This window comes from Barbus barbus (assembly GCF_936440315.1).
Source record: "Barbus barbus genome assembly, chromosome: 45".
NCBI classification, from domain to species: domain Eukaryota; kingdom Metazoa; phylum Chordata; class Actinopteri; order Cypriniformes; family Cyprinidae; genus Barbus; species Barbus barbus.
In genome coordinates, this window is record NC_136723.1 from 23,389,591 (window position 1) to 23,413,928 (window position 24,338).

At 35.9% G+C, this 24,338-nt stretch overlaps 2 protein-coding genes and 1 pseudogene across 4 annotated transcripts; 1 reads left to right on the plus strand and 2 right to left on the minus strand.

The window, feature by feature from the left end:
- Positions 1–262: 262 nt before the first annotated feature.
- On the minus strand, positions 263–8,738 carry LOC306863955 (SEC14-like protein 2). 2 transcript variants are annotated; one of them, XM_079407584.1, is made up of 12 exons: positions 8,602–8,738; positions 7,939–8,014; positions 6,942–6,985; positions 6,222–6,284; positions 5,943–6,131; positions 5,560–5,655; positions 2,487–2,547; positions 2,305–2,388; positions 2,098–2,204; positions 1,489–1,628; positions 1,181–1,350; positions 263–863 (listed from the first exon to the last, which is right to left on the minus strand). In XM_079407584.1, the coding sequence occupies exons 1-12, from the start codon at positions 8,653–8,655 to the stop codon at positions 760–762; spliced, it is 1,188 nt and encodes a 395-aa protein (XP_079263710.1). In that variant the 5' UTR covers positions 8,656–8,738; the 3' UTR covers positions 263–759. The 2 variants fall into 2 exon arrangements, with proteins under 2 accessions (XP_079263710.1, XP_079263711.1); XM_079407585.1 differs by having other exon boundaries at positions 8,598–8,637.
- A 667-nt stretch (positions 8,739–9,405) lies between these two features.
- LOC306863831 (tubulin alpha-2/alpha-4 chain-like) lies at positions 9,406–12,067 on the plus strand (annotated as a pseudogene). Its single transcript has 5 exons — positions 9,406–9,642; positions 10,196–10,290; positions 10,374–10,504; positions 11,083–11,610; positions 11,777–12,067. The product of its transcript is annotated as a tubulin alpha-2/alpha-4 chain-like (transcript).
- Positions 12,068–12,121: 54 nt separating this feature from the next.
- LOC306864089 (vacuolar protein sorting-associated protein 37B-like) lies at positions 12,122–19,240 on the minus strand. The gene is made up of 4 exons (XM_079407804.1): positions 19,060–19,240; positions 17,244–17,415; positions 13,896–13,966; positions 12,122–13,824 (listed from the first exon to the last, which is right to left on the minus strand). The coding sequence occupies exons 1-4, from the start codon at positions 19,171–19,173 to the stop codon at positions 13,429–13,431; spliced, it is 753 nt and encodes a 250-aa protein (XP_079263930.1). The 5' UTR covers positions 19,174–19,240; the 3' UTR covers positions 12,122–13,428.
- Positions 19,241–24,338: the final 5,098 nt, after the last annotated feature.

The following is a 24,338-nucleotide window of genomic DNA, read 5'->3' on the forward strand; positions in this document are numbered from 1 at the left end:
CCTCAATTCCTTTGCTGTAGCACTTAAACAATTATGATTATTTATTTTTATTATCAGTATAACTTAAAAGCAGTAGAATAAATAATATAATTATTTATTAAATAGTAATGAAAAGTAATTAAATCAACTGCAATAAGCTGCCACAATGTAATACATGCGTGTAAAATCAGTGTCATTGTGTGTATTGACCATCACTGCGTTGGAAAATGTGATGCAAGTGCGTCCTCTAGTGTTACAAATAAACATCAATTCATCAAAATAGTGTGTTTTCTTAAATGCATTTTATTCTCAGAGTAGTGCGTAATTATGTGCACATTAAAAAAATTATAGAAGTGGTTTTCAACAACTAAATATTACAAGGATTAATATAATCTTGCTATTACTGAAGGATTTACCCATTACATGCGTTGACATGAGTAAGTTGCACTATAATTGCTATGATTCAATGTCATATTCATTGAAAGATATTCTCAGTAGTCTATATTCACATTAAGGAATATATCTACTGATCAAATATTTTATACTTTACAGTTCTCATCAGTCTGCTATTCAAATACTGGACATGGTTCATACAACATCCTTTAGGAACTGCTTTTCATAATTATCTATAGCAATTTGTTTACAGAGAGAATAATTATCTAAAAACTTTGAGATTAAAAAAACACTTATCTAGTAGTTCCTGTGTGCTCAAAGTCCATGATGTAAGGACATGAGTAATCTTATCTAATGCTAATGGTTAAAGTCTGATTCCAGTCGAGTTTATGCCTGTTTTCCTGTATGTCCTTCAGGTAAAAGCACATCCACAGTGAAGCTGATCTTCTTTGAATGTAGCACACTGTAAGTGTTGTCAAACCGGACCACATCTATAGAGAAAAAGACATTGTTATCAGCATAAATAATAATCAATAATTAGAATTATTTAGCACCAAAAACTATGAAAGCTTGTTTCCCCTACAGGATAAAGAGTAAGACATAAAAATTGTTTTATCTCACAATTCAGACTTTTTTTTCCCAAAATTGTGATTTTTTTAAATCTCACAAATCGGACTATATATTTCACAATTCTTAGAATTTAGAGAATAAAGTCTGAATTGTAAGATAAACGGACACAATGATTTTATTCCAAGGTGGAAACAAGCTTCCGTAAAAAACTCAAATGTCAGATTCAAAACAAACGCACAGATGCCTGGTTCCTCACAGGTGTAGGATCCATCCTCTGGAACTAGGTGGGAATTGTAACGTTCGGTAGGCAGTATTGCCTGCATGGCTTCCACTTTCTTCGTCTCATTCCCTTTCGTCTTCAGGAAAAGTCCAAAACCGATATCAGACCCCTCGCTCGCAAACTGCCATCTAGATTGAGAAAAAACAGTGCATTACTAGTTTAACCACAAAAGAAAAATGCAATAGTAGCATACATATGAAATATATTGCATGCTATTTTGCTAAACAATTATGCATAACAATTAGCACTTAACATATGGCACTTACCGTAGTACGCAATTCGGAAAGAGCACCTCATAATCTAGCAGGTACGAGGAGCCACGGCTAATAGTGATGCACTGGTCATACTTCACTTTGACAGAGTCCCGCACATAGTACGACTTCGGCACTACACCACCATAACGTAACTGAGAGGAAGACGTCAGATGAGTAAAGGCAACTATATATTGGTATTTTGAATAGACTACCGTTCAAAAGTTTGGGGTCAGTAAGACTTTTGAATGTTTTTGAAAGAAGACTCACTAAGGCTGCATTTATTTGATCAGAAATACAATAAAAACAATAAAATTATGAAATATTATTACTATTTAAAATAACCATTTTTTATTTGAAAATATTTGAAAATGTAATTTATTTCTCTGATGCAAAGCTGAATTTTCAGCATCATTACTCCACTCTTTAGTGTCAAATGATCCTTCAGAAATCATTGTAATATTCTGATTTGCTGCTAAAGACCAAATTCATATTATCAATGTTGAAAACAGTTGTGCTGAATAATATTTTTGTGGGAACCATGATACACTTCAACTGTGATCTTACTGAACCCAAACCTGAATGGTAGGGTATGTTATCCTCCTGTTCACTAGTAAACCTCACCATGGTCTTGCAGAGAGGGTTTCCATCAGGATCAGTCATGGATCCCCCATAAACAGCAGGTAACTGATCTGCATCCACATAGTTCCTCAAGACCTCCTTCCAGTTGGCTTGAAGGTGGAGATCACAAGAGAAATTGCCGTTCATGCAGGATGTGTTACACACCAAAGTCAACAGTATTGTGATGTTTGCACTAATGAGACAACTTACAACCCAGCACAGCGATCTTCTGTCTTGTTTCCTCACGCAAGAAGTGTTTGACCAAGTTATATGCAATAGGGAAGAGTTTAGGGGCTGTAGAAAGAAGAATTTTATCATTAAAAGAATTCAAAACAGTGTATTTTCAAACAATATTATCCTGATGTAATTTGACTGGTGCAACAATTACTCACCTTTGATTAAAAGCACCTTTTTTAGGTTCTCTGGATAGTTCTCTTCAAACATAGTCAGAATCTGTAGGGGGAAATATCCCAATAAAACAATTTTAAACATTATATTTAATTTGACATTTGAAGAAAGACAGTAAGGCATGTGTTACAAATGTTTAAAGGAATATTTCACCCCAAAATTAAAATTTGCTGACAGTTTACTCACCCTTGAATCATCCAAGATGTAGATGAGTTGTTTCTTAATCAGAACAGTTTTGGAGAAATTGAGCATTACGTCATTTGCTCATCAATGGATGCTCTGCAGTGAATGGGTGCCGTCAGAATGAGAGTCCAAACAGCTGATAAAAACATCACAATAATCCACATCACTCCTGTCCATCAGTTAACATCTTGTGAAGTGAAAAGCTGCATGTTTGTAAGAAACAAATCTATCATTAAGGCATTTTTAACTGTAAACCATCAATTTTAGCCAAAATACGAGTCCATAATACATAATAACACTTCCTCCAGTGAAAAAGTCCTCCCTGTTGTCCTCTCACATCAAAATACACCACATATTTGTTGAACTGTTTTGGACTGTTTTCACTTATAAACAGTGCTTGATCTGCGCATATTTCTCTCCTGATTCAGATGAGATGACATTTTCACTGAAAAAAGCAACATTATATATTGTGGACTTGTAATTTAGTCAGTAAAATAAATAAATAACAGTATAAAGCAAACATGCAGCTTTTCACTTCACAAGATGTTAACTGATGGTGTGGATTATTGTGATGTTTTTATCAGCTGTTTGGACTCTCATTCTGACGGCACCCATTCACTGCAGAGCATCCATTGGTGAGCAAGTGATGTAATGCAAAATTTCTCTAAATCTGTTACAATGAATAAACAAATTCATGTCCATCCTGGATGACCTGAGAGTGAGTAAAATTTTCATTTTTGGGCGAACTATTTATTAAACCAAAATAATTTGTGATAAAGGTATTATTCATATACAGTGCCCTCCAGAAGTATTGGAACAGCAAGGGCAATTCCTTTAGTTTTGCTGTAGACTATAAACATTTGGGTTTGACATCAAAAGGTGAATATGAGATGAGAGATTAACATTTCATATTTTATTTACAGGTATTTTCATCTGGATCTGATACACAACTTAGAAGATAGCACCTTTTGTTTGAACCCACCCATTTTTCATGTTACCAAAAGTATTGGAACATGTGACTGACAGGTGGTTTTGTTGCCCTGGTGTGTCTTATTAATTGATTATTCAAACAATAAATAGCACTGAATGTCTGCACTCAGTTTCAGATCCGTGCAGACTGCATTTATAGTTAGTTAGACGTGTAACCAACATGAAAACTAGAGAGGTGTCTATGGGTGAAAAACGAGCAATTGTGAAGCTGAGAGAAGATGAAAGATCAATCAAACCATTGAACAAACACTGGCAATAGCAAGTACCACCATTTAGAATCTCCTGAGGAAGAAAGAAACCACTGGTGTACTACGTAACACCTCAAACGGGTAGATCAAGGAAAACATCTGCAGTTGATGACAGAAACATTGTGACAGCTGTAAAGAGAGACCCTAAAACACCTGTTAGTGACATCAGCAACAACCTCCAGAGGGCAGGAGTGAAGGTATCACAATCTACTGTTCGCAGAAGACTTCATGAACAAAAGTACAGAGGCTACACCAGAAGATGCAAACCACTCATTAGCAAGAAGAATAGGAGACGAGCCTCAAAAATTCTGGGTTTTATGGACTGATTTTATGGACCAAAGTGATGGAAAGGCTAAAGTTTGGAGAAAGAAAGGATCTGCTCATGATCCCAAACATACAAGCTCATCTGAAACACAGAGTACACAGGTGTACATTATAGTACACATTACACAAGTAATGTAATGGCTTGGGCTTTCATCGCTTCTTCTGGGACAGGCTCGTTAATCTTCATTAATGATGTAACACGGGAAGTCGTGGCCTAATGGTTAGAGAGTCGGACTCGTAATCGAAAGGTTGCGGGTTCGAGTCCCCGGCCGGCAGGGATTGTAGGTGGGGGGAGTGAATGTCCAGCGCTCTCTCCACCCTCAATACCACGACTGAGGTGCCCTTGAGCAAGGCACCGAACCCCCAACTGCTCCCCGGGCGCTGCAGCATGGCTGCCCACTGCTCCGGGTGTGTGTTCACGGTGTGTGTGTGTGTGTGTGTGTGTTTCACTACTCACTGCTGTGTGTGTGCACTTGGATGGGTTAAACGCAGAGCACCAATTTCGAGTATGGGTCACCATACTTGACAATACATCACGACTTTAAAATTAACTCAGAAGTCTACAGAAATATTTTGTCTGACAATTTACAGAAAGATGCAACCAAACAGATTGGGAGATCCTTCATCATGCAGCAAGATAATGACCCAAAACATAGGAGTTCATCAGGGGCAAGAAGTGGAAGGTTTTAGACCGGCCAAGTCAATCTCCACACTTAAACCCTGTAGAGTATGCATTTTACCTGCTAAAGAAGAGACTGAAGGGAGTAACCCCCTAAAACTGAAAGAGGCTGCGGTGAAAGCCTGGAAAAGCATCACAAAAGAAGAATGCTAAAGTTTGGTGATGTCAGTGGGTCACAGGCTTGATGCAGTTATTGAAAGCAAAGGATTTGCAACTAAATATTAAGTCTTTTTCACTTTAATCTATGTTAATTCTATCTGTTCCAATACTTTTGGTAACATGAAAAATGGGTGGGTTCAAACAAAAGGTGCTATCTTCTAAGTTGTGTATCAGATCCAGATGAAAATACCTGTAAATAAAAGCTGAAATGTTAATCTCTCATCTATATTCATATTTTGATGTCAAACCCAAATGTTTTCAGTCTACAGCAAAACTAAAGGAATTGGCCTTACTGTTCCAATACTTTTGGAGGGCACTATATATACTATACTTACTGACCGGCAAATAACAAGAAAGATTTAAGCTCACACACCAAAGCTACAAACAATTAATCATAGTAACATTAAAAGGTTGTATTTTATTATTATTGTACTTCAAAAGGACTAAGCTATACTGAAAGCATCATGTTCCTACCTCACCATACAGCTCAACGGCAGGCTTCCAAAGATGTTTCATGCCAAGCCCCTCACAGTCATAAATGATGGTGATTGATTCAATATATTTGCCAAGCTGATGAATAAGATCACCCAAAAACAATAAAAAAAACACAGACATAATCCTCATAACTGCAGATGGGAAGCAGATTTGAATGTTCAAATAATAAAATATCACGTTATTACACTTTTAAAAATAAAGGTTCCAAAAGGGGCTTTTTGCAGCGATGTCATAAAAGTGTAATGGAAAGCTTCTTGATGGATGCACAGATGCCAATAGAGAACTTTTATTTTTTTAGAGCACAGAAAATAAAGTCACAGAGTGTATTCTTAGTCATTTGGTCTTTACGTGACAGACTGTACCTTTTTAGACTGCTTCTCACACTCTTGTCGTAGAAGTTCAGCGTCTCTGACTTTGGTCCTCAGGCAGTCTTGTTTGCTAGCCGACAGTAAAAGGCCCTTTGGATCAAGAGGGCCGATGATATCGTACCAGACGGGACTTCCTTCACGATCATAGCCACACAATCCCCCTGCCACATAGCGCTCAATGACCTGGACGGAGAAAAACAATACAAGTTTGTTAGCAAGGCAATTTTCATTTTGAGATCATGATAATATTTTAGTTGAACTGTCCTGATATACCTCAGGTGGCTTCCAGTCATCAATGATGGTGTCTACTTTCATATGCTTGCGAAACTCCAGATGCTGGAGTACAAACATATTGATATAAGTAAGGCTTAATTAACTTCTGGCTTAATTTGGCTTCTAACATGCATTATTCAAAGTGGCTGTATTACAGAAATGTGACCCTGGACCACAAAACCAGTCTTAAGTGTCATTTTATCGAAATTGAGATTTATACATCATCTGAAATCTGAATAAATAAGCTTTCCATTGATCTATGGTTTGTTAGGATAGGACAATATTTGGTTGAAAATCTGGAATCTGAGGGTGCTAAAAAATCTAAATATTGAGGAAAAACACCTTTAAAATTGTCCAAATGAAGTTCGTAGCAATGCATATTACTAATCAAATTATATATTTTTTTAAGAAATTCACAAAATATCTTCATGGAACATGATCTTTACTTAATATCCTAATGATTTTTGGCATAAAATAAAAATGTATCATTTTGACCCATACTATATATTTTTGGCTACTGCTACAAATATACCCCAGCGACTTAAGACTGCTTTTGTGCTCCAGGGTCACAAATGTCCTATTTTATCTTGTAAAAAAATCCATATATATCCTAAGTGAAATTATCATGGTTACTAAACAAATATGATAGGATTTTGAGTTTCTGTAATATAGCCTCGGGTGTTTAAAGTGTTTGTAAATTAATTTAAGCTGTGATATTACCTTTCTAATCATTGCTTCAGATTTTGGGACATTGAAGCTTCTAGCTGCAAACAAGATATAAAAGCAAACTTAAAATTTCTTTTATATAATCTACACTAAAACAATTAGGAACTTCTGTTACTTGATATGATTTTCATCCAGAAATGACTAGAAAATGTCACAAATAATTACAAAGAAATACATAAATAGGAAATTTTGAGCTAGAACGACTGAAATTGTTTTTTTGTTTTGTTTAGTAAAATACACTCCTATAAATTTTTATTTATTTACAATTTTTAAAAATCGTTTTTAAAGTAAACTGCATTACTCCACAGTCTTTATTGTTTTATTTAAAAGGAAAATAGGCAAAATATGTAAAACAAATGCCAGATTTCTATGCTGCTCTTTCCCAGATGAATCACAATTAAAGGCTAAATGCAGACGAGGACTTTAGGATATTATACAATAATGTAGTGCAAAGGGTGAGAGTAAATAATTCTGGAACGGTCAAAAATCACAAGGTGAAGAGAGATAAACACTGACGCATACATTCAGAAGAATGCCACCTTGAACTTCTCTCTCAAAAAGTAAAGTCAACAGATGGTTTTGGGATGTTCTGTCTCAACATACAATATTGATTTCTAGATAAAACCGGTTAAGATGAAGCAATCAGACATGCAAAAAACTAAATACATCTCAGAAATAACTTTTTTGTTTCGTGGAAGAGTACTTGCATAAATTGTCCTCCATATAATCGCAAGTGTTTGCTGAATATTACTGTAGATTTGGCAGTCTGTTAATCAACACACAGGTGCATGGGGTCAAAAGGTCACCCATAGAGCATGACCATTCAGTCAGAGTCAGAGATAATTTAATGGCAAGGACTTTAGCAGGCTTCCACTACATTCATACAAAAGTCACCTGAAATCTAATTCCCAGATAAGGTCAGTTTATGACAACCGTGTTGTTTCCAGTTACTCTGATGTTTGTTTTATTAGATTTTAAAATCCATTCTCACCTCTGAGCCACCGGAGCAGATAATGGTCAGTTTGATTGGGCAGTTGATCCAACACATCTGCTATTTTCTCCCGAAACTAATCAAACAAATTGCATTAAAATATATAAACAAATCTTTGACAGGAATATGGTTAACGCTGAAGATTAGTTTTGTATGCTACATTACATTTCAATATAAGGATATACCACTATTCATAATCTCAGGTCTTTATGTTTTTGAAAAAAAAAAACGTCTCAAAGCTACAGTAAAAATATACAGTAAAAACAGTGATGTTTTGAAATATTATTATAATTTAACTTAAGTCTTAAGTGTCACATGATCCTTCAGAAATCATTCTAACATGCTGGTTTGCTGCTAGTTGTGCTTCTTATCTTTAAAACAACAGCTTTTATTTGAAATAGAAATCTTATGTCATTTTATAAATGTCTTTACTGTCACTTTTGATAACTTGAATACATCCTTGCTGAATAAAAGTATTCATTTCTATAAATAAATAAATTAACTTACTGACCCCAAACCTTTGAGCGGTCGTGTGCATGGTATTTTATATTAAAACTCATATGTAAACAGTTATGAGTTTTAAACGAAACCATTAATGACACTCAAAATATCCTAAAATTCAGCCATTTAAAAAAAAAAAAGAGATTTTTTGCATTTACTTGCCTGAGCTAAAGCCTCAGTTTGTTTGGGACTGAGGTCTCCTACTCGTCCGCTCATGTTAGCAGCAACAAACACCTCTGCTTTGAGTTCTCGCGCTCATGCACCTGATATATATACCCGGTCTGGTCACCAGAGACGCGCGCGCTAATGTAAAGACAATTAAGGCACGCGTAGCTAAGGGAATGAATGAATGATAAAAACAATGCATCACTACAACAGTTGGTTACATCCGTGAAATATCCACTACAGATGATTAAAGTACTTTTTTTATTTTTTGCACGGCAATTTATTTATATCAACAATTTGGCAGTACTGGTAAACACATCAGCAAAATATTTCGATTTATCATCATTTAAATTCCCATTATATTAGGATTATATTCAAATATTTCATATGTGGATCAGTAATAATGCTCCAACAAGCGATTGACTTTTATATTATAATTAGTTTCAGAAATAAGCCAATAACCAAAAAGGTGGGCGGGGTCAGATTTCACTTTGAATTGCTTAAAAAAAACAATATCGGCAGACATTAAGGTTTAAAGCGTAGTTATGCTGCTAGGTTAGGAGAAAATATAAAGTAGAATTAAATTAATTTACAGCGTAAACAACATTGCGTTTACATTAATCAGCTTTAAAATATTCCTATAAAATGGTAATTTGTCAGTATCTGAAAAAGCTGAACTTATTTTTTCAGATGTATAAGCTTATTATTATAAATTTAGTGAACAAATTAAAGGAGCAGGCACAAACAAGATATTGTAAAGTGTAATTCATGTGATATAATGTTTTTCTGTAGCCTGAGTGTATCTCTATTCATGTGGGTCAGGCGTGTGCTGGGAGCTGTACTGTCTGGAGCACGGCTTACAACCGGATGCGCACATGCCCACCGACCAGACCACTTCCGGCGGAGATCGGTCCTTCAACGCCTTCTTCAGCGAGACCCGGCGCCGGGAACATGTACCCAGAGCGGTGTTCGTGGACCTCGAACCCACCGTCGTTGGTCAGAATGCATTTATATTTATTCACAAGTCAAAATACTATAGTACTGTTAGTGTAACTACTGTAAATCACAATTAAAATAGTGTAAGAATCGTATTTTTTGTATGTGTAATGACAAGTTACCAACGTTTATTGTAGTAAAAGTAATGGTATTTTGAAAGAAATTTTGGTTACCATAGAGATTGTTTTATATGATTGACCATTTACTTTATTAATACATGTTTTGGGTGTTTTTGAGTGATTTGGTTGTGCAAATTATTAATCCATTGTATTAACCATTCTCTCGCCAGGCCTCTGAAACATTTTCACATTTTCTGCTGACAACATCAAGCCCTTTCATTTTTTTCAGCACCTCCTGTCCAAAAATCTGTCAAATAGAAACCATTTTCTCCGTCCCAGTGTTATTTTAGTATTACATAGCCCTATATACTATTCTATTTTTTTTTTATGTTTTGATTTGTCTTTTATTTGTTTATTTTTAATTGATTTTATTTATTTATGTTTTAAATATTTCTATTATTTGTGACCCTGGACCACAAAATCAATCAATCAATTTTTCGAAATTGAGATTTACTGAATAAATGCACCCAGAGCAGCTGGTAACTGGGATGCTGCCAACAATCACGCCAGAGGCCATTAGACCATTGGCAAAGAAATAGTAGATGTGGTAATTGATCGTGTTCGCAAACTGGTAAGACATTTTTCTCTATTTAGACATGCAGGTTTTCTTGCAATTATGTTTTTATAGATTTATATCTTTTTTTTTTTATTTAGTGTGACCAGTGCACTGGACTACAAGGATTCCTCATCTTCCACAGCTTTGGTGGTGGAACTGGTTCGGGCTTTGCTTCACTGTTGATGGCAAGAAAGCCAAGCTTGAGTTTGCTGTTTACCCTGCACCTCAGGTACCACATTTTTATTCAGGTTCCCTGCACTTTAAAGTCGCGATGAAACAGAAGTAGCAACAGATTTTTTGTGATGTACATCTAAGAGAAATGGATCATCGAAAAGGGAAAAATGTTGGGTGGGTAATTTTCTTAATCCATCAGATGTGAATGCAAGGGGTGGAGTTCAAGCAAACTAAATGACTGGAAAAGACTGGCAATACATCACCAGAGAGTAGTCTGTTAGACCGGAAGATTGGTCAATGACAGTTTGATTAAAAATTACAAGGTTGAAAAAATGTAAAAAAAAATTAGAAAATAGATTTTCATGTCTGTAACACATAAGAATGTTTAAAATCACTTGGTCCTTTCTGGTATTGTTCAGTCACTTTATACTGAGAAATTTTGCATTTTGAAACCTTCAACACTTTTACTTCATCAGAATGGTACAAAGCTTCACTTAAATATTGTATTGAATTAAAAATATTATAAAATGAGCAATATCTTGGAAACCACCTGGAACACACTCAAGAATCACTAAATTTCAGTCTAGTGGATTATAACGGATTCAAACTGTTTTCTGTTGGCTTCTTCTTCAGGTTTCCACCGCAGTGGTAGAGCCCTACAATTCTATTCTGACCACACACACCACCCTCGAGCACTCGGACTGCGCTTTCATGGTGGACAACGAGGCCATCTATGATATCTGCCGAAACAACCTGGACATAGAGCGGCCCACATACACCAACCTCAACCGCCTCATTGGCCAGATCGTGTCATCGATCACCGCCTCCCTGCGCTTCGACAGAGCTCTCAACGTCCATCTGACAGAGTTCCAAACCAACCTGGTGCCATACCCTCGCATCCACTTCCCTCTGGTCACGTACGCCTCGGTGATCTCCGCCGAGAAGGCGTACCACGAGCAGCTGTCCGTCATGGAAATCACCAACGCCTGCTTTCAGCCAGCCAATCAGATGGTGAAGTGCAACCCACGGCATGGGAAGTACATGGCTTGCTGTATGCTGTACCGTGGAGACGTGGTTCCAAAGGATGTCAATGCCGCCATTGGAAGCATAAAGACCAAGAGGACCATTCAGTTTGTTGACTGGTGTCCCACAGGGTTCAAGGTCAGCCTGTGTCTTTTGTGTTCTACATTGGATTGAAAACTAAATTAACATAGCAATATACAGCAAAGTGGAACAATGCTGTAACATAGCATACAATAGTAATGTTTGTAAATATTTGCACGAGTTGTTAGGTGTGAAAAGATGTTTTCATTTTTACTATATTCAGGTTGGTATCAACTACCAGCCGCCGACTGTGGTTCCAGGAGGCGATCTGGCCAAAGTTCAAAGGGCAGTCTGCATGTTGAGCAACACCACAGCCATCGCTGAGGCCTGGGCCCGTCTGGATCACAAGTTTGATCTAATGTACGCGAAGAGAGCCTTTGTGCACTGGTACGTCGGAGAAGGTATGGAGGAGGGCGAGTTTACGGAGGCCCGTGAAGATTTAGAGAAAGATAATGAAGAGGTGGGAGTCGACACTCCCGAAGGAGAAGATGAAGAGGAAGAAGAAGAAATGTGATATTACTCTTTAAGTTCTGAATATAGCAATAAATATTGACATTTCACTTCTGGTAGTCTTTTAAGCATTTATTAATCAGCATTAAAAAAAATCTAGTCACTGATAGCCACTAATCAAACAGCTACAATGTACAGTACCTTACATCAGGAGTGTTACAGGTTACCACACTTACAGATAAAACAGTTCAGAAGGATTCTGCACCATAAATTGTCTTCAGAAACAGAAAGTTGTAGATGGCTTCAAAGATTTATCAAAGCACAGCGACGGTGTGATTAAATGCTTCCTTCATTAATCGTCATTTTTTTGTTTGTTCTGTTGCAAGGCACATTTGATTTCTTTTAACCTGTACTTACATCAGTATACAGTAAGTGACTTTACTCTCTAACTTTACAGACTTGCATAATAACATCCTTCATATAAAACGTGCACAAGAATTGTCACAACCCAGCATGACAGTGTTTACATCAAAGTACCTGCACTTCTCTGCATCAGATATACAGTGCCAAAATAGATCACTTTACATATCTGTAATGTTGTAAACAGTGTTCGAATTATTTTAATAATATAATATTTCTATTATTTTTAATATGGTAGCTGTTTAAGGATAGCTTGATTCAGTTTAGGATAATTATACTGTTTTCCAAAGTCTGCTTAAAACTAAGAAAGTCTTTCTACAGCAGACGTACTGTCAGGCTGGTCTGTTAATGCCACATTTCATTTCATGTTTAAATGAAATCAAAATGAAGTCCAACAAAGCCACTATATTCAAAACTGCTTAACGGAGCGCTCATGGAACAGTTGGAGTGCATCTTTGGTCAGTTTTTAAACCAGAAGTCCAAAATGCCAATATTGTCTGTTGTCGTTACAGTGACAATAGGAAGGTTTCCTCACAAAATATAAAAGTACACAGTAAAGTTGTCTTACATGTGCATAAGGACCTATTTTAACATTTTCAGTTAAATTAGGTTATTTACATAAATGCAATACCCCCATTGTTACATTACCTTTCGGATTAAAACTTTTGATTCTGAATCATAATCTTAATGCATCTTACAGCATTTTAGGTTATGCAAACAAACTGAAATTAATATATTGTTAAACAACAGGCAGGTACACAAGCAATCTGTAGACCTTTCTGCATTTTCTGTATTGATCATATGAAAAAAAAATTCATACCAAGATACAATACATATATAAGTGGCAGAGAATGAGCCGAAATCTGCTGAACATCTGAATTCTGTGGGCACAGATTCTTTGTGGACCTGCAGAAACCCAAACCTGTTACGATCAAAGTGCATCTAAAGAAAAAGGGAGGAAAATGACATTTCACATTCTAGTGGAAAGGTTCAGGCAGAAGAACATCACTGCATTATAAAGCCTGCCCGCGGGGGAAGACCAGCGCCGGGTCCTTGAGGGAGTGCTTGTGGGTATGGACATGAATATGATGGCACCATGTTTGGCAGAGGAGCACCGATGCTCTGAGGGTTGTAAGGCATTGCTGATGATGTTGGAGCTGGTCTTGCGTGAGCTGGAGAACCATTAGCTAGCATTTGGAAACGTGCGGTGGAGTTATGGGTCTCCTGAGGTTGTGAAGGATCGTTAGAGGAACCCTGAGGAAGATGAACACCCTTCAGCACCATCTCCTGTAGCTTATCGATCTTCACACGCCTCAGATGTGCCAGCTTCCTCTTGCTCTGGTAGTCATCAATAAAGCTGTCCAGGGGCAAGGATCCGTCCAAGAATGAATCGGCCATGTTCTACAAAACACGTGGGAGAATCTTAACATTGTGTAAAAATCAGTGTTATGGATTTCTGAAAATGTTGTTACCTCTGTTTCTTCTTCGATCTTGGCTCCCTCGGTTTGTAAAAGAGCCAACAATGTGTCAAGTGAACTGCTACCTGAAAAAAGATCCAATTTAAAACATGATTACATGCAAAATAACTTCAATATTTCATCAGTGTCATCCAGTTGTACTACGTTAGCAGGTAGAAAGACCCATTAATACACATTCATTTCTAATTGGACAGTTGATGGGTCAAAGAGGATATGTTAAAGGAACAGTTCACCCAAAAATTAAAACTTGCTGGAAATGTACTCACCCTCCGGCCACTGAAGATGTAGATCAGACTCATCAGAAGAGATTTGGACAAAGTTAGCATTACATCACTTGTTCACCAATAGATCCTATGCAGTGAATGGGTGCCGTCAGAATGAGCGAGCGACCAAACAGCTGATAAAATCCACACTACTCCAATCAATCAGTTATTGACTTTATAATGGATTTGTTTATTACATACGCACAGCTTTTTGTTTCACAAGACATTAATTGATAGATTGGAGTGGTGTGGATGTTTTTATCAGCTGTTTGAACTCTCATTCTGACGGCACCCATTCACTGCTGAGGATCCATTGGTGAGCAAGTGGTTTAATGCTAATTTCTCCTAACTCATCTAAATCTTGGACTGTCTGATGGCAAGTAAATCTTTAGCAAATGTACATTTTTGGGTGAATTATTCCTTTAAAAAATGAGGTGCTATGAGCATTTTGCATTGCTTTTATAGAAACATTGTACCGGATAGTGACCAAACAAACCCAAAAAGAGCACAGGTCTAATAATAGAGGGAGTGTTTTACATAGTGTGGATAACTTTACATCAGTGTAGAGTTTCATTGGGAAATGATTCAAGCAATCTTTGTATCAGTGTAATTCTAAGCTGTCTGCTGTATCCTACTGACCCCGATAAACTCACTTTCAAAACATCTGCTCTGCTAAATCATTACTCTGACAACACAAGATAAAAGATTTCTTAAAATAAATCATGGAGAAAACTGGATAAATATAGAGCACAAAATACAGCCCTTTAACACTGATATTTGTGTGCAGATGTGACCTGGGATGATCAGTATCAGCTGCAACTGAAATAAAGAGGAAGGATTATGTGACCAAACAGGTTCACCAGGATACTTTGTATTACACCAAAGAAGGAAGACAAAAAAGGTTTGGATAAAAGAAAGATGTGCTCTTTTGTGGTTCCGTCTACACCGGCATTTACACACAGTGCCCTCCATAAGTATTGGAACAGTAAAGACAAAATTGCTCTGTTGTCTGTGGATTCAAGACATTTGCAAATATGATTAAAAGATGAATATGAGACAAAACTACAGAATGCCACATTTTATTATTAGCCGTTTCAACACATACATGTTTTACCAAATAAAAAGAACAGCACTTTTAGAGTTCATCCCACTCATTGATGTGAGCAGAAGTATTGGAGGAGTTGAACATAATATAAGGCAGATATAAAAGATTAAAAGCTATTATTTAGTTGCAGATCCCTTGCACACAATCACAGCAGTGAGTCTGTGACCCATAGACATCACCAGACTCTTGCTCTCATCCTTTGAAATACTTTTCCCAGCCTTTAATGCAGACAATTCCAATTGTTGCTTGTTTTGGGGAGTTTCTGCCTTTACTCTCCTCTCCAGCTGGTGAAATTCATGTTCAATCAGATTTAAATCTGGAGATTGACTTGGGCAATCTAAGACTTTCCATTTCTTTGCCCTTATAAATTCCTTGACTGAACTGGCAGGGTGTTTTGGGTCATTGTCCTGATGCAATACGAAGCACTTCCCAATGAATCTGGTGGCATTTTCTTGAATATTGGCAGGCAAGATGGTTTTGTACCCTTCCAAATTCATTCTGCTACTGTCATCATACATTATGTCATCAGTAAAGTTGAGAGGGCCTGTTCCAGAGACAGCCATGCATCCCCATGCCATGACACCACCTCCACCATGCTTTACAGATGAGGCTGTATGCTTGGGATCATTGCAGTTCCCTTTTTCTTTCCACATTTTTTCTTTCCCATCACTTAGATAAAGGTTCATCTTTGTCTCATCGGTCCATAAACACAGTTCTAAAACTCTTCTGGCTCACCTTTGTGCTTTTTTGCAAACTCTAATCTTGTCTTTCTATTTTTGGTGCTGGTCAGAGGTTTGCATCTTGCTGTGTAGCATCTGTAATTCTGTGTCAAAGTCTCCTGAGGACAGTAGATTGTTAGAGCATCACCCCAGCTTTCTGGAAGTTGTTGCTGATTTTACAGACACGTCTTTTAGGGTTCATTTTCACAGCTTTTATGATTTGTCTGTCATCAACTACTGTTGTTGTCTCAGCCGATCAGGTCGTTGTTGGTTGCTGGTGGTTTCCAAACTCTTGATTTCTCCATGCCCTTTGTTTTTGCTGGAGCTCTAAATGACTTCCTCTTTTCTTTTAGCTTCCAAATTGCTTGTTTTTCTCTCAAAGTCAGCTCCCTCATCTTCATCCTGGTTTGTGTGTGTCATCATCGAATGCAAGATTCAGAATACAGAAGTAATGGATATAACTGATACGACACATTGCCTGCTTTTAATATCTGAAGAATGAATGCAACAGGACACAGCTGATCACTTAGAAAGACCTGTGAGGCAACTGCTCCAATACTTCTGCTCACATCAGATAGAGGGATGAAACTCTAAAAGTGCTGAACCTCTTAGCTGGTAAAACATCTATGTGTTGAATCACCCAATAATAAAATGTGACATTCTGTAGTTTTGTCTCATATTCATCTATTAATCATATTTGTAAATGTCTTGACTCCACAGCCAACAGAGCAATTTTGTCTTTACTGTTCCAATACTTTTGGAGGGCACTGTAGTTTAAATTGTGCAAAGTATTTGGATACTCAGGTCACGCTTAAAAAAATGCATGTCTCAAATGCTGCAGGATGTTTTCTCTTCCCTAACGGCATCACTTTTGCGCAATGTGTTTAAATAAGCTGGTGTTTTGGTGATTTTTTCTGGGACATGTCCTGGATTTCTAATCTGAATAAAATACCCGGGTTTTGGTTTTGTTTTCATGTTGACGTTCTCCCTACAGTCCTCATACCTTTTATACACATGTATTTGCATTGCTTTGACTTTCTCTGTAGATCCCGCCTTCTCACATGCCACGATTGGTTGATTATGTACAACGCCTGCACGCTATTGGTCAAACTACTTTTCAGTCATTAGCTTCAGCAAGTATGAAAACAATAGAAAAACCCAGACACCACTTGATCTATTGATTTCTCACTTGAAAACCCAACAAACACTGGTGAAATGGTGAAGTGAGTGTGAGTGAGGTAAGTTCATATCTGACCTAGCGTGGACCTGCGGAGCTGGTAGGACTCGTGCAGATCTTGTAAACAGCAGTAGCGTTTGGTCAGCTGGATCTTCTGATGGTCCAGTTCAGGCTGCAGGCTCAGGTTCTGCTCCGCCAGGCTGCGGTTACTGGCGATCGTCAGCTCTTTATTCTGCTGCATGTCCTGCATCTGTCACAGCAACAGCGCAGAGTCACAAACCATACTTCAAGGATCTTTTAAACTACACAGCAATGCATTATTTACACAGCTCATGCACAATGAAATAAGGAAAAAAAACATCTAAAATACCTTAAATAATTTTATGAAATTATGTCTAAAATTTAAAATGTATTTTAATAAAACTTAATATAATTAAATAAAATGTACTGCTTAAGAGAGCACATGAATTTTATAAATATATAATTATATATATATATATTGAATTTATAAATATATATATATATATATATATATATATATATATATATATATATATGTGTGTGTGTGTGTGTGTGTGTGTGTGGTTGTTTTTTTGGTGTTTGGCTTATGTTAGAATCATTATTATACTCATACCTTTTGTTCTTTAATATTTTGAATTGTTTTTGCTTTATTTTTTTGTTTTTCATTTAAATGTTAAGTTTTGACATTTTGTTGTATGCATTTGTCATTTTTATTTAATTTCTTTATTTTTAAAATGTGTATAGGTAGTATTTATAAAGTTTTAGCTTTGGATCTGTTTTTAATTATTTTAATACTACATTTGATTGCTTCTGTTGTCCTTATTTGTAAGTCGCTTTGGATAAAAGCTTCTGCTAAATGAGTAAATAAATAAATATATATAAACATAAGAACATAAAAAAGCATATAAAACGGCCTAAAATAATGTAGTAAAACAAAAATTTATGTAATATGACAAATAAATTAGATCAATAAATTAAAAACCAACTTATAATATATATATATATATATATATATATAGAGAGAGAGAGAGAGAGAGAGAGAGAGAGAGAGAGAGAGAGAGAAGGCCACAAATATTCACAAAAATATTAATATAGCTTAAAAATCTATTAATTTAATATATGCATTTTTGTATATTAGAACAATATTGTATGACAATTTGGATAATAAAAAAAACTTTACACTTTTTGACATTTTTAGACTCCAGATGGGGATAATCAATAATCAATCATATTATGGTATTATCAGCATTGATGTGACCCTGGAGCACAAAAGCAGTCTTAAGTCTCTGGGGTATATTTGTAGAAATAGCCAACAATACATAGTATGGGTCAAAATGATCAATTTTTCTTTTATGTCAAAAATCATTCGGATATTATGTAAAGATTATGTTTCATGAAGATATTTTGTACATTTCCTACCGTAAATATATCAAAACTTAATTTCTGATTAGTAATATGCATTGCTAAGAACTTCATTTGGACAACTTTAAAGGAGATTTTCTCAATATTTAGATTTTCAGCCTAATATTGTCGTATCCTAACAAACCATACATCAATGGAAAGATGATTTATTCAGCTTTCATATGATGTATAAATCTCATCTCTTATGATGATTTCTCTCATGGTTTTGTGGTCCAGGGTCACATATAGAAAAGAAACTGCATGCTCTGTTGACAGCATCAGACAGTCTTCATCTTTCTGTCTTTATTTGATAAGCTCAGCTCACACTGCCTTCATTCTCCATCCAGCCACTCCTTCAGTCAACAACTCAACACCGCTGTAGTCAAAGGTGACATATCTCTGTCCCAGAATGCAACAAAATAACGCAATGTCACTGATCTACACTCTCTCTCTGTCCGCAGATTAAACCCACCTCGTCCATCTCCCCGACCATCCTCCGGAGCTGGTCATCGTCCTCCAGCAGGTCGTGCAGCTGTGTGGAAGAGTACGACTGCAGTCTGTTCTCCAAGCCGGACATTTCTCCCATGGCTTTGTTATTGTGTCTCTCCGCGGCAGCAGCAGGGAAGTCTCTTGTGTTGCTCCTCGACCGGAAGTCGAGTAATTCCCGTCAAATCAGCGCGTGTGGACGTGTGAGTGACGTCAAGAGGCCATTCATGGAGTAGGATTGAGGAAATATGGTTTTTATATAAACATAGAATTGGATTAATATATGTACAGTATATTTCCGTTAATACATTGTACTAATATATAATGTTATACATTATCTAGTGATTGTTTTCAATTAAAATCACGACAGTTTTAGTGAATAATCTGTGGTGCCTATTTAATAATAAAAAAATAAGTGCATTAATAATATATATATATATATACAATTAAATAAATAATTAATAATTTAGCATTTATTTTAGCAATACTTATTAATTACAAACCCTAATATAAATTAATCACTGTAACTACAGTTTCCGCCACAAATACTGTAGTTAACAATAAATTAATTAATTAAATTTCCTTTTGACGTCAAGGGTGGCTAATATAATACTATGATATTGTAATATATAGCATTGTTCCAGTGTTATTTTAGTATCACTGATGTACTATTATAGCTTTTTGATCGATTTTATTTGTATATTTTATAGAGTTCTTGTAATTTTGTTGTGCGTTTGGTATGTATATTTTTTAAATGTCTATATCATTTTAGTCATTATTATTTTAATTTTAGTATTCCAAAAATTAATGAAAACTAATGGAAATGTTGCCTTTGCAATTATTACATTTATTTAATTTTTTAAAGGTTTTAATTAACTAATTATGTATTTAAGGTTATGTATTGTACTGTAAATAATACCATTCTGTATGTCTAAAAATAAATCTAGTAAATCTCTACATGGGAATTTAAGGGTTGACAATCAAAAATGACAATCAAAATATATTCATTCTTTATTTGAACAGAATCTGAATAAAACAAACCTGTGCTTTGTTCTCACAGACCACAAAGACTCATTTATTACTGTCTGGAAACATTTCAACAGTACTCACATACACATTTCTGATTTTTTTAATATAAAATGCTACAATATGAACTCAGAATCTACGTTTGGAATATATGTTTTAATTGTAATACAACAAATTTAATCCAAGTTACTAGATACACTGTTTTTCTAACTATAATTGAATTTATTTGTGCTTTTGTCTCACTAGGTTCTATGAAATCCATATTTAATATCATACAGTTCAAATATATTTATACAATATGATAATAAAATCATAAACTTAGTTGAAACCTCTTCTGCTTCTGATTTGAGTCTTTCCAGGTCTTCTGTGAATAGAGCTGAATCTGGTGAATCTCATGTGTTGATGTTAACACGCAGCAAGTGTTTGTGTTCACTCTGGCACAGCTCGCCTAGATCTAACTGAAGGATCTTGAGTCAGATCCAAGGTCTGAATGACTCACGCACAATATGGTCAATGTGGGTTTGGAAACGTGCGTCACTCGCTGCGTTGGTAAAGTACGTAAAAATATCATACATCTGTGAGCCTGGTGTGTTTGGGAAAGCGCCAGTGATGCTGTGTTTGTATCTCATCATGGTTTGTGTGTTTGATCAGCCAGATGCTTCAGGTTCGGGTAAGGGATGTCATCTGCCCGGATACAGGGGTGCAGGAATAAGGGTGATGCTCCTACTCAAACACGAATAAGAAAGAAAAAAATATAGATGAGTTTAAAGTTCAGTCATTTGCTCATGGAACAGCATCCCTTTGGGTCCCAGTACTCACAGTTAGGCGGAGGGGTCAGAATTAGGAGGGTTTGGACAACATGATGCACTCATTGGCTTCAGAGGAATCTTCACTGATGGAAGGGAGTCTTTGGGACACTTTGACTGGGAGAAGACGACACCAGTGTAACAGATAACATGCATGCAGGTACACTACTGTTTTTATTTATTTACTCATTTATAAAAATTAATACTTTTACTCCGCAAGGAGACATTAAATTAAATTGATCAAATGTGACTTTAAAAACATTTATAATTTTACCAAAGATTTCCATTTCAAATTAATGCTGTTCTTTTGAACTGTCTGTTCATCAAAGAATCCAGATTTTTTTAAAATATATATATATATATATATATATATATAGGCATTTTTTATGATAGAACAGTTATTAGACAGTAAGCGAAGTGGGAGAGAGATGGGGGATGAGACTCGAATTCGAGACTTATTTAATTATATATACACACACAAACACACACACACTTTAAATTCTTATATATTTTTATCATTTATATTTTCATAAAAAAAATATATATATTTTTTATTATTTGATAATAATTATATATATAATAAAATATATACATATGTATATTTAAATTTTATTTAATCAATATATTTTAATAATAAATAGATAGATTAAGTTTTCTCAATATTATGTAAATATAAATATATATAAATTTTTATTAATGTGTTAACATTTATAATAGAATATAAAATATAATAGTAAACTTATTTTAAATTAAAATAATATTTCACAATATTACTTTTTTTTTTTTTTTTTTTTAACTGTATTTTTGATCAAATAAATGCAGGTGAGCATAAGAGACTTCTCTCAAAAACATTAAAAAGCCTTAGTGACTTTTGAACAGTAGTGTATGTTTTGTAAGAGTAAGTACCCAGGGTCCAAAATTAGCTTTGGTAGGTTGATTCTCACTTAAGTGCATCTTAATGCACTTACATTAGATGAAAAATTAGAGATGCTGCAATTTAAATCATGCACTTTGTTGCAATTCCTACCACCAGCCAACTGGCCGGAAACAATTTAATTCATCCAAGGCCAATTGTTAATTCTGGACTCTGAATAAACAAACATTTCATGCAAACACATCATTCATCGCTGCACAAATGACCACATATTACACACAGAGACATTTCAGCCAAGATGACAACAACTATGGTTACTAGGAGGGACACATGAGTAGTAGTAAGTGTTATACAGTGCCTTTTCAGCAACACTGTGGAATTAAAAGAAGAAATATTAAAGATTAAATCACAACCCACTCAAACATCTTGATAAGATCTTCATGAGTGTATTAGTAATCTAACCTCACCTCTTCATCACTGTTGTTGTGTTCCTCCGACTTTCCAGCTTTCTTCTTCTCTTTCTTTTTCTTCTCATCCTCCTTCTTCTTTTTGTCCTTGTCGGGCAGGATGTCATCCAGCCAGGCCAGATCATGCTGCGAGAAGATCAGGTCCAGCATCTTCCTCACGACCAGCAGGCCCAGAATCTGACAGAGGAACCGGTCACATGACAATAAGGCAGGAGAACGGCATCCAAATGCAAAAAGCAAATTAAGTGCTTATAATGCTCGGAGAGTCACATATGGGTGAAGAAAAATCCAGATCATATTTTATTCCACAATTGAATAAAAAAAAAACAGTATATATAAAATTAAATATTTGGCATAAAGTAAATAAAGCCTATTTTAGGATCTAGCCTATTTTAGGATTATTCAGAATAAAAATAAAATGCATGCTACATACTACTATTCTGGAAAGAGTTACATGAAAACTCTGTCACAAAACAAAATTAAAAATAAAATAATAATAATAAAAAAGTCGTAGATAAAATAAAGTCTATTTTAAAATATGGTATATTATTTATTTATTGTTGCACTCTTTTGGTATTATTTCCATGAAAACAGCAAATTTCAACAACATTAAAAAATCTAATATTTTGCATAAAGAAAATAAAGCTTATTTTAGGACTTTTTTGCAGTATGACATTATTTTCATGGAAATTAACTATATTTTCAACATTTATCTTTAGATTCTGGGGTGAAGTATGACCTATAAAACCAGCACTCGCACCATGACAGGGAAAATGATGGCGGCTACAGTGGACTTGAGGATCCAGAGGACGGCCAAACAGATGATCTGCACCAGAGTGAAGAGGTGAACGCGCCGCAGCGGTACGTGACGCAGGAACACGAAATCTGGCTGGTGCTTGGCTGGCATGAGGAACAGCTTCATCCTCTCCCAAAACTGAACAAAACAGGGAAACTCTGGTGAAATCTACCGACGGAATAGTTCACCTAAAAATAAATGTACTCACTCTCAGGCCGTGCAAGATGTAGATGAGTTTGTTTCTTCATCAGAACAGATTTGAAGAAATGTAGCATTACATCACTTGTTCACCAACAGATGCTCTGCAGTGAATGGGTGCCGTCAGAATGAGAGTCCAAACAGCTGATAAAAACATCTCAATAATCCACACCACTACAGTCCAGCAATTAACGTCTTGTGAAGTGAAAAGCTGTGTGTTTGTAAAAAAACAAATCCACAATTAAGATATTTTAAATTTAAACCATTGCTTCTGGTCAGAATATGAGTCCATAATCCATAATAACGCTTCCACCAGTGAGAAAGCTCATCCCCTGTTGTCCTCTCACATCAAAATCCATCAACATAAATCCAAAACTGGATTTATCAACTGGATTCACTTGTAAACAGTGTACATTTCTCTCCTTTTTCACTGGATAAAGTAATATTATGGATAGAGGACTCCTATTTTTTGATGATGGATTTGTTTCTTACAAACATGCAGCTTTTCACTTTATAAGACATTAACTGATGGACTGGAGTGGTGTGGATTATTGTGATGTTTTAATCAGTTGTTTGGACTCTCATTCTGACGGCACCCATTCACTGTAGAGCATCCATTGGTGAGCAAATGATGTAATGCAACATTTCTCCAAATCTGTTCTGATGAAGAAACAAGCTCATCTACATCTTGTATGGCCTGAGAGTGAGTACATTTTCAGTAAATTTTAATTTTTGGATGAACTATTAAATCTGAACTACAGATTTACAGAGTCACATGTACCTGAATGCCATGGAGAGATGCAACGCCCATGTACAGGAAAACACCATACAGCACAGGCATAGGGATGTACTGCGCAGAAATACACACAGTTATTAGTACAGCACTAAGAATACAAGTGAGCATGATTTCAGTCGAGTAAAGAAAGAGCGTTTTGATTACCTGCAGTATTGGTGCAAGGAAGACAGAGACTCCGGTGAGGACGAACACCAGTATGCCCGTGAGTCTCTGTTCCCTGCAACAAACACAAACATAATGCTCCTCACAACTACACAACACAATACTTGAGCTAAATTCTACACAAGAAGTCTGGTTATGAC

Bases quoted from the DNA above. Each gene is read 5' to 3' on its own strand.
- LOC306863955 (XM_079407584.1), bottom strand. From the start codon at position 8,655: ATGAGCGGACGAGTAGGAGACCTCAGTCCCAAACAAACTGAGGCTTTA. The intron at 6,986-7,938 runs GTGAGAATGGAT...TCTTGTTTGCAG, and splicing joins TCTGCTCCGGTGGCTCAGAG to CTAGAAGCTTCAATGTCCCA. The intron at 2,389-2,486 runs GTGAGTAATTGT...TTCTTTCTACAG, and splicing joins AAAGGTGCTTTTAATCAAAG to CCCCTAAACTCTTCCCTATT.
- LOC306864089 (XM_079407804.1), bottom strand. From the start codon at position 19,173: ATGGGAGAAATGTCCGGCTTGGAGAACAGACTGCAGTCGTACTCTTCC. The intron at 17,416-19,059 runs GTGGGTTTAATC...TTGCTGTGACAG, and splicing joins TGGTCGGGGAGATGGACGAG to ATGCAGGACATGCAGCAGAA. The intron at 13,825-13,895 runs GTAACAACATTT...CGTGTTTTGTAG, and splicing joins AGATCGAAGAAGAAACAGAG to AACATGGCCGATTCATTCTT.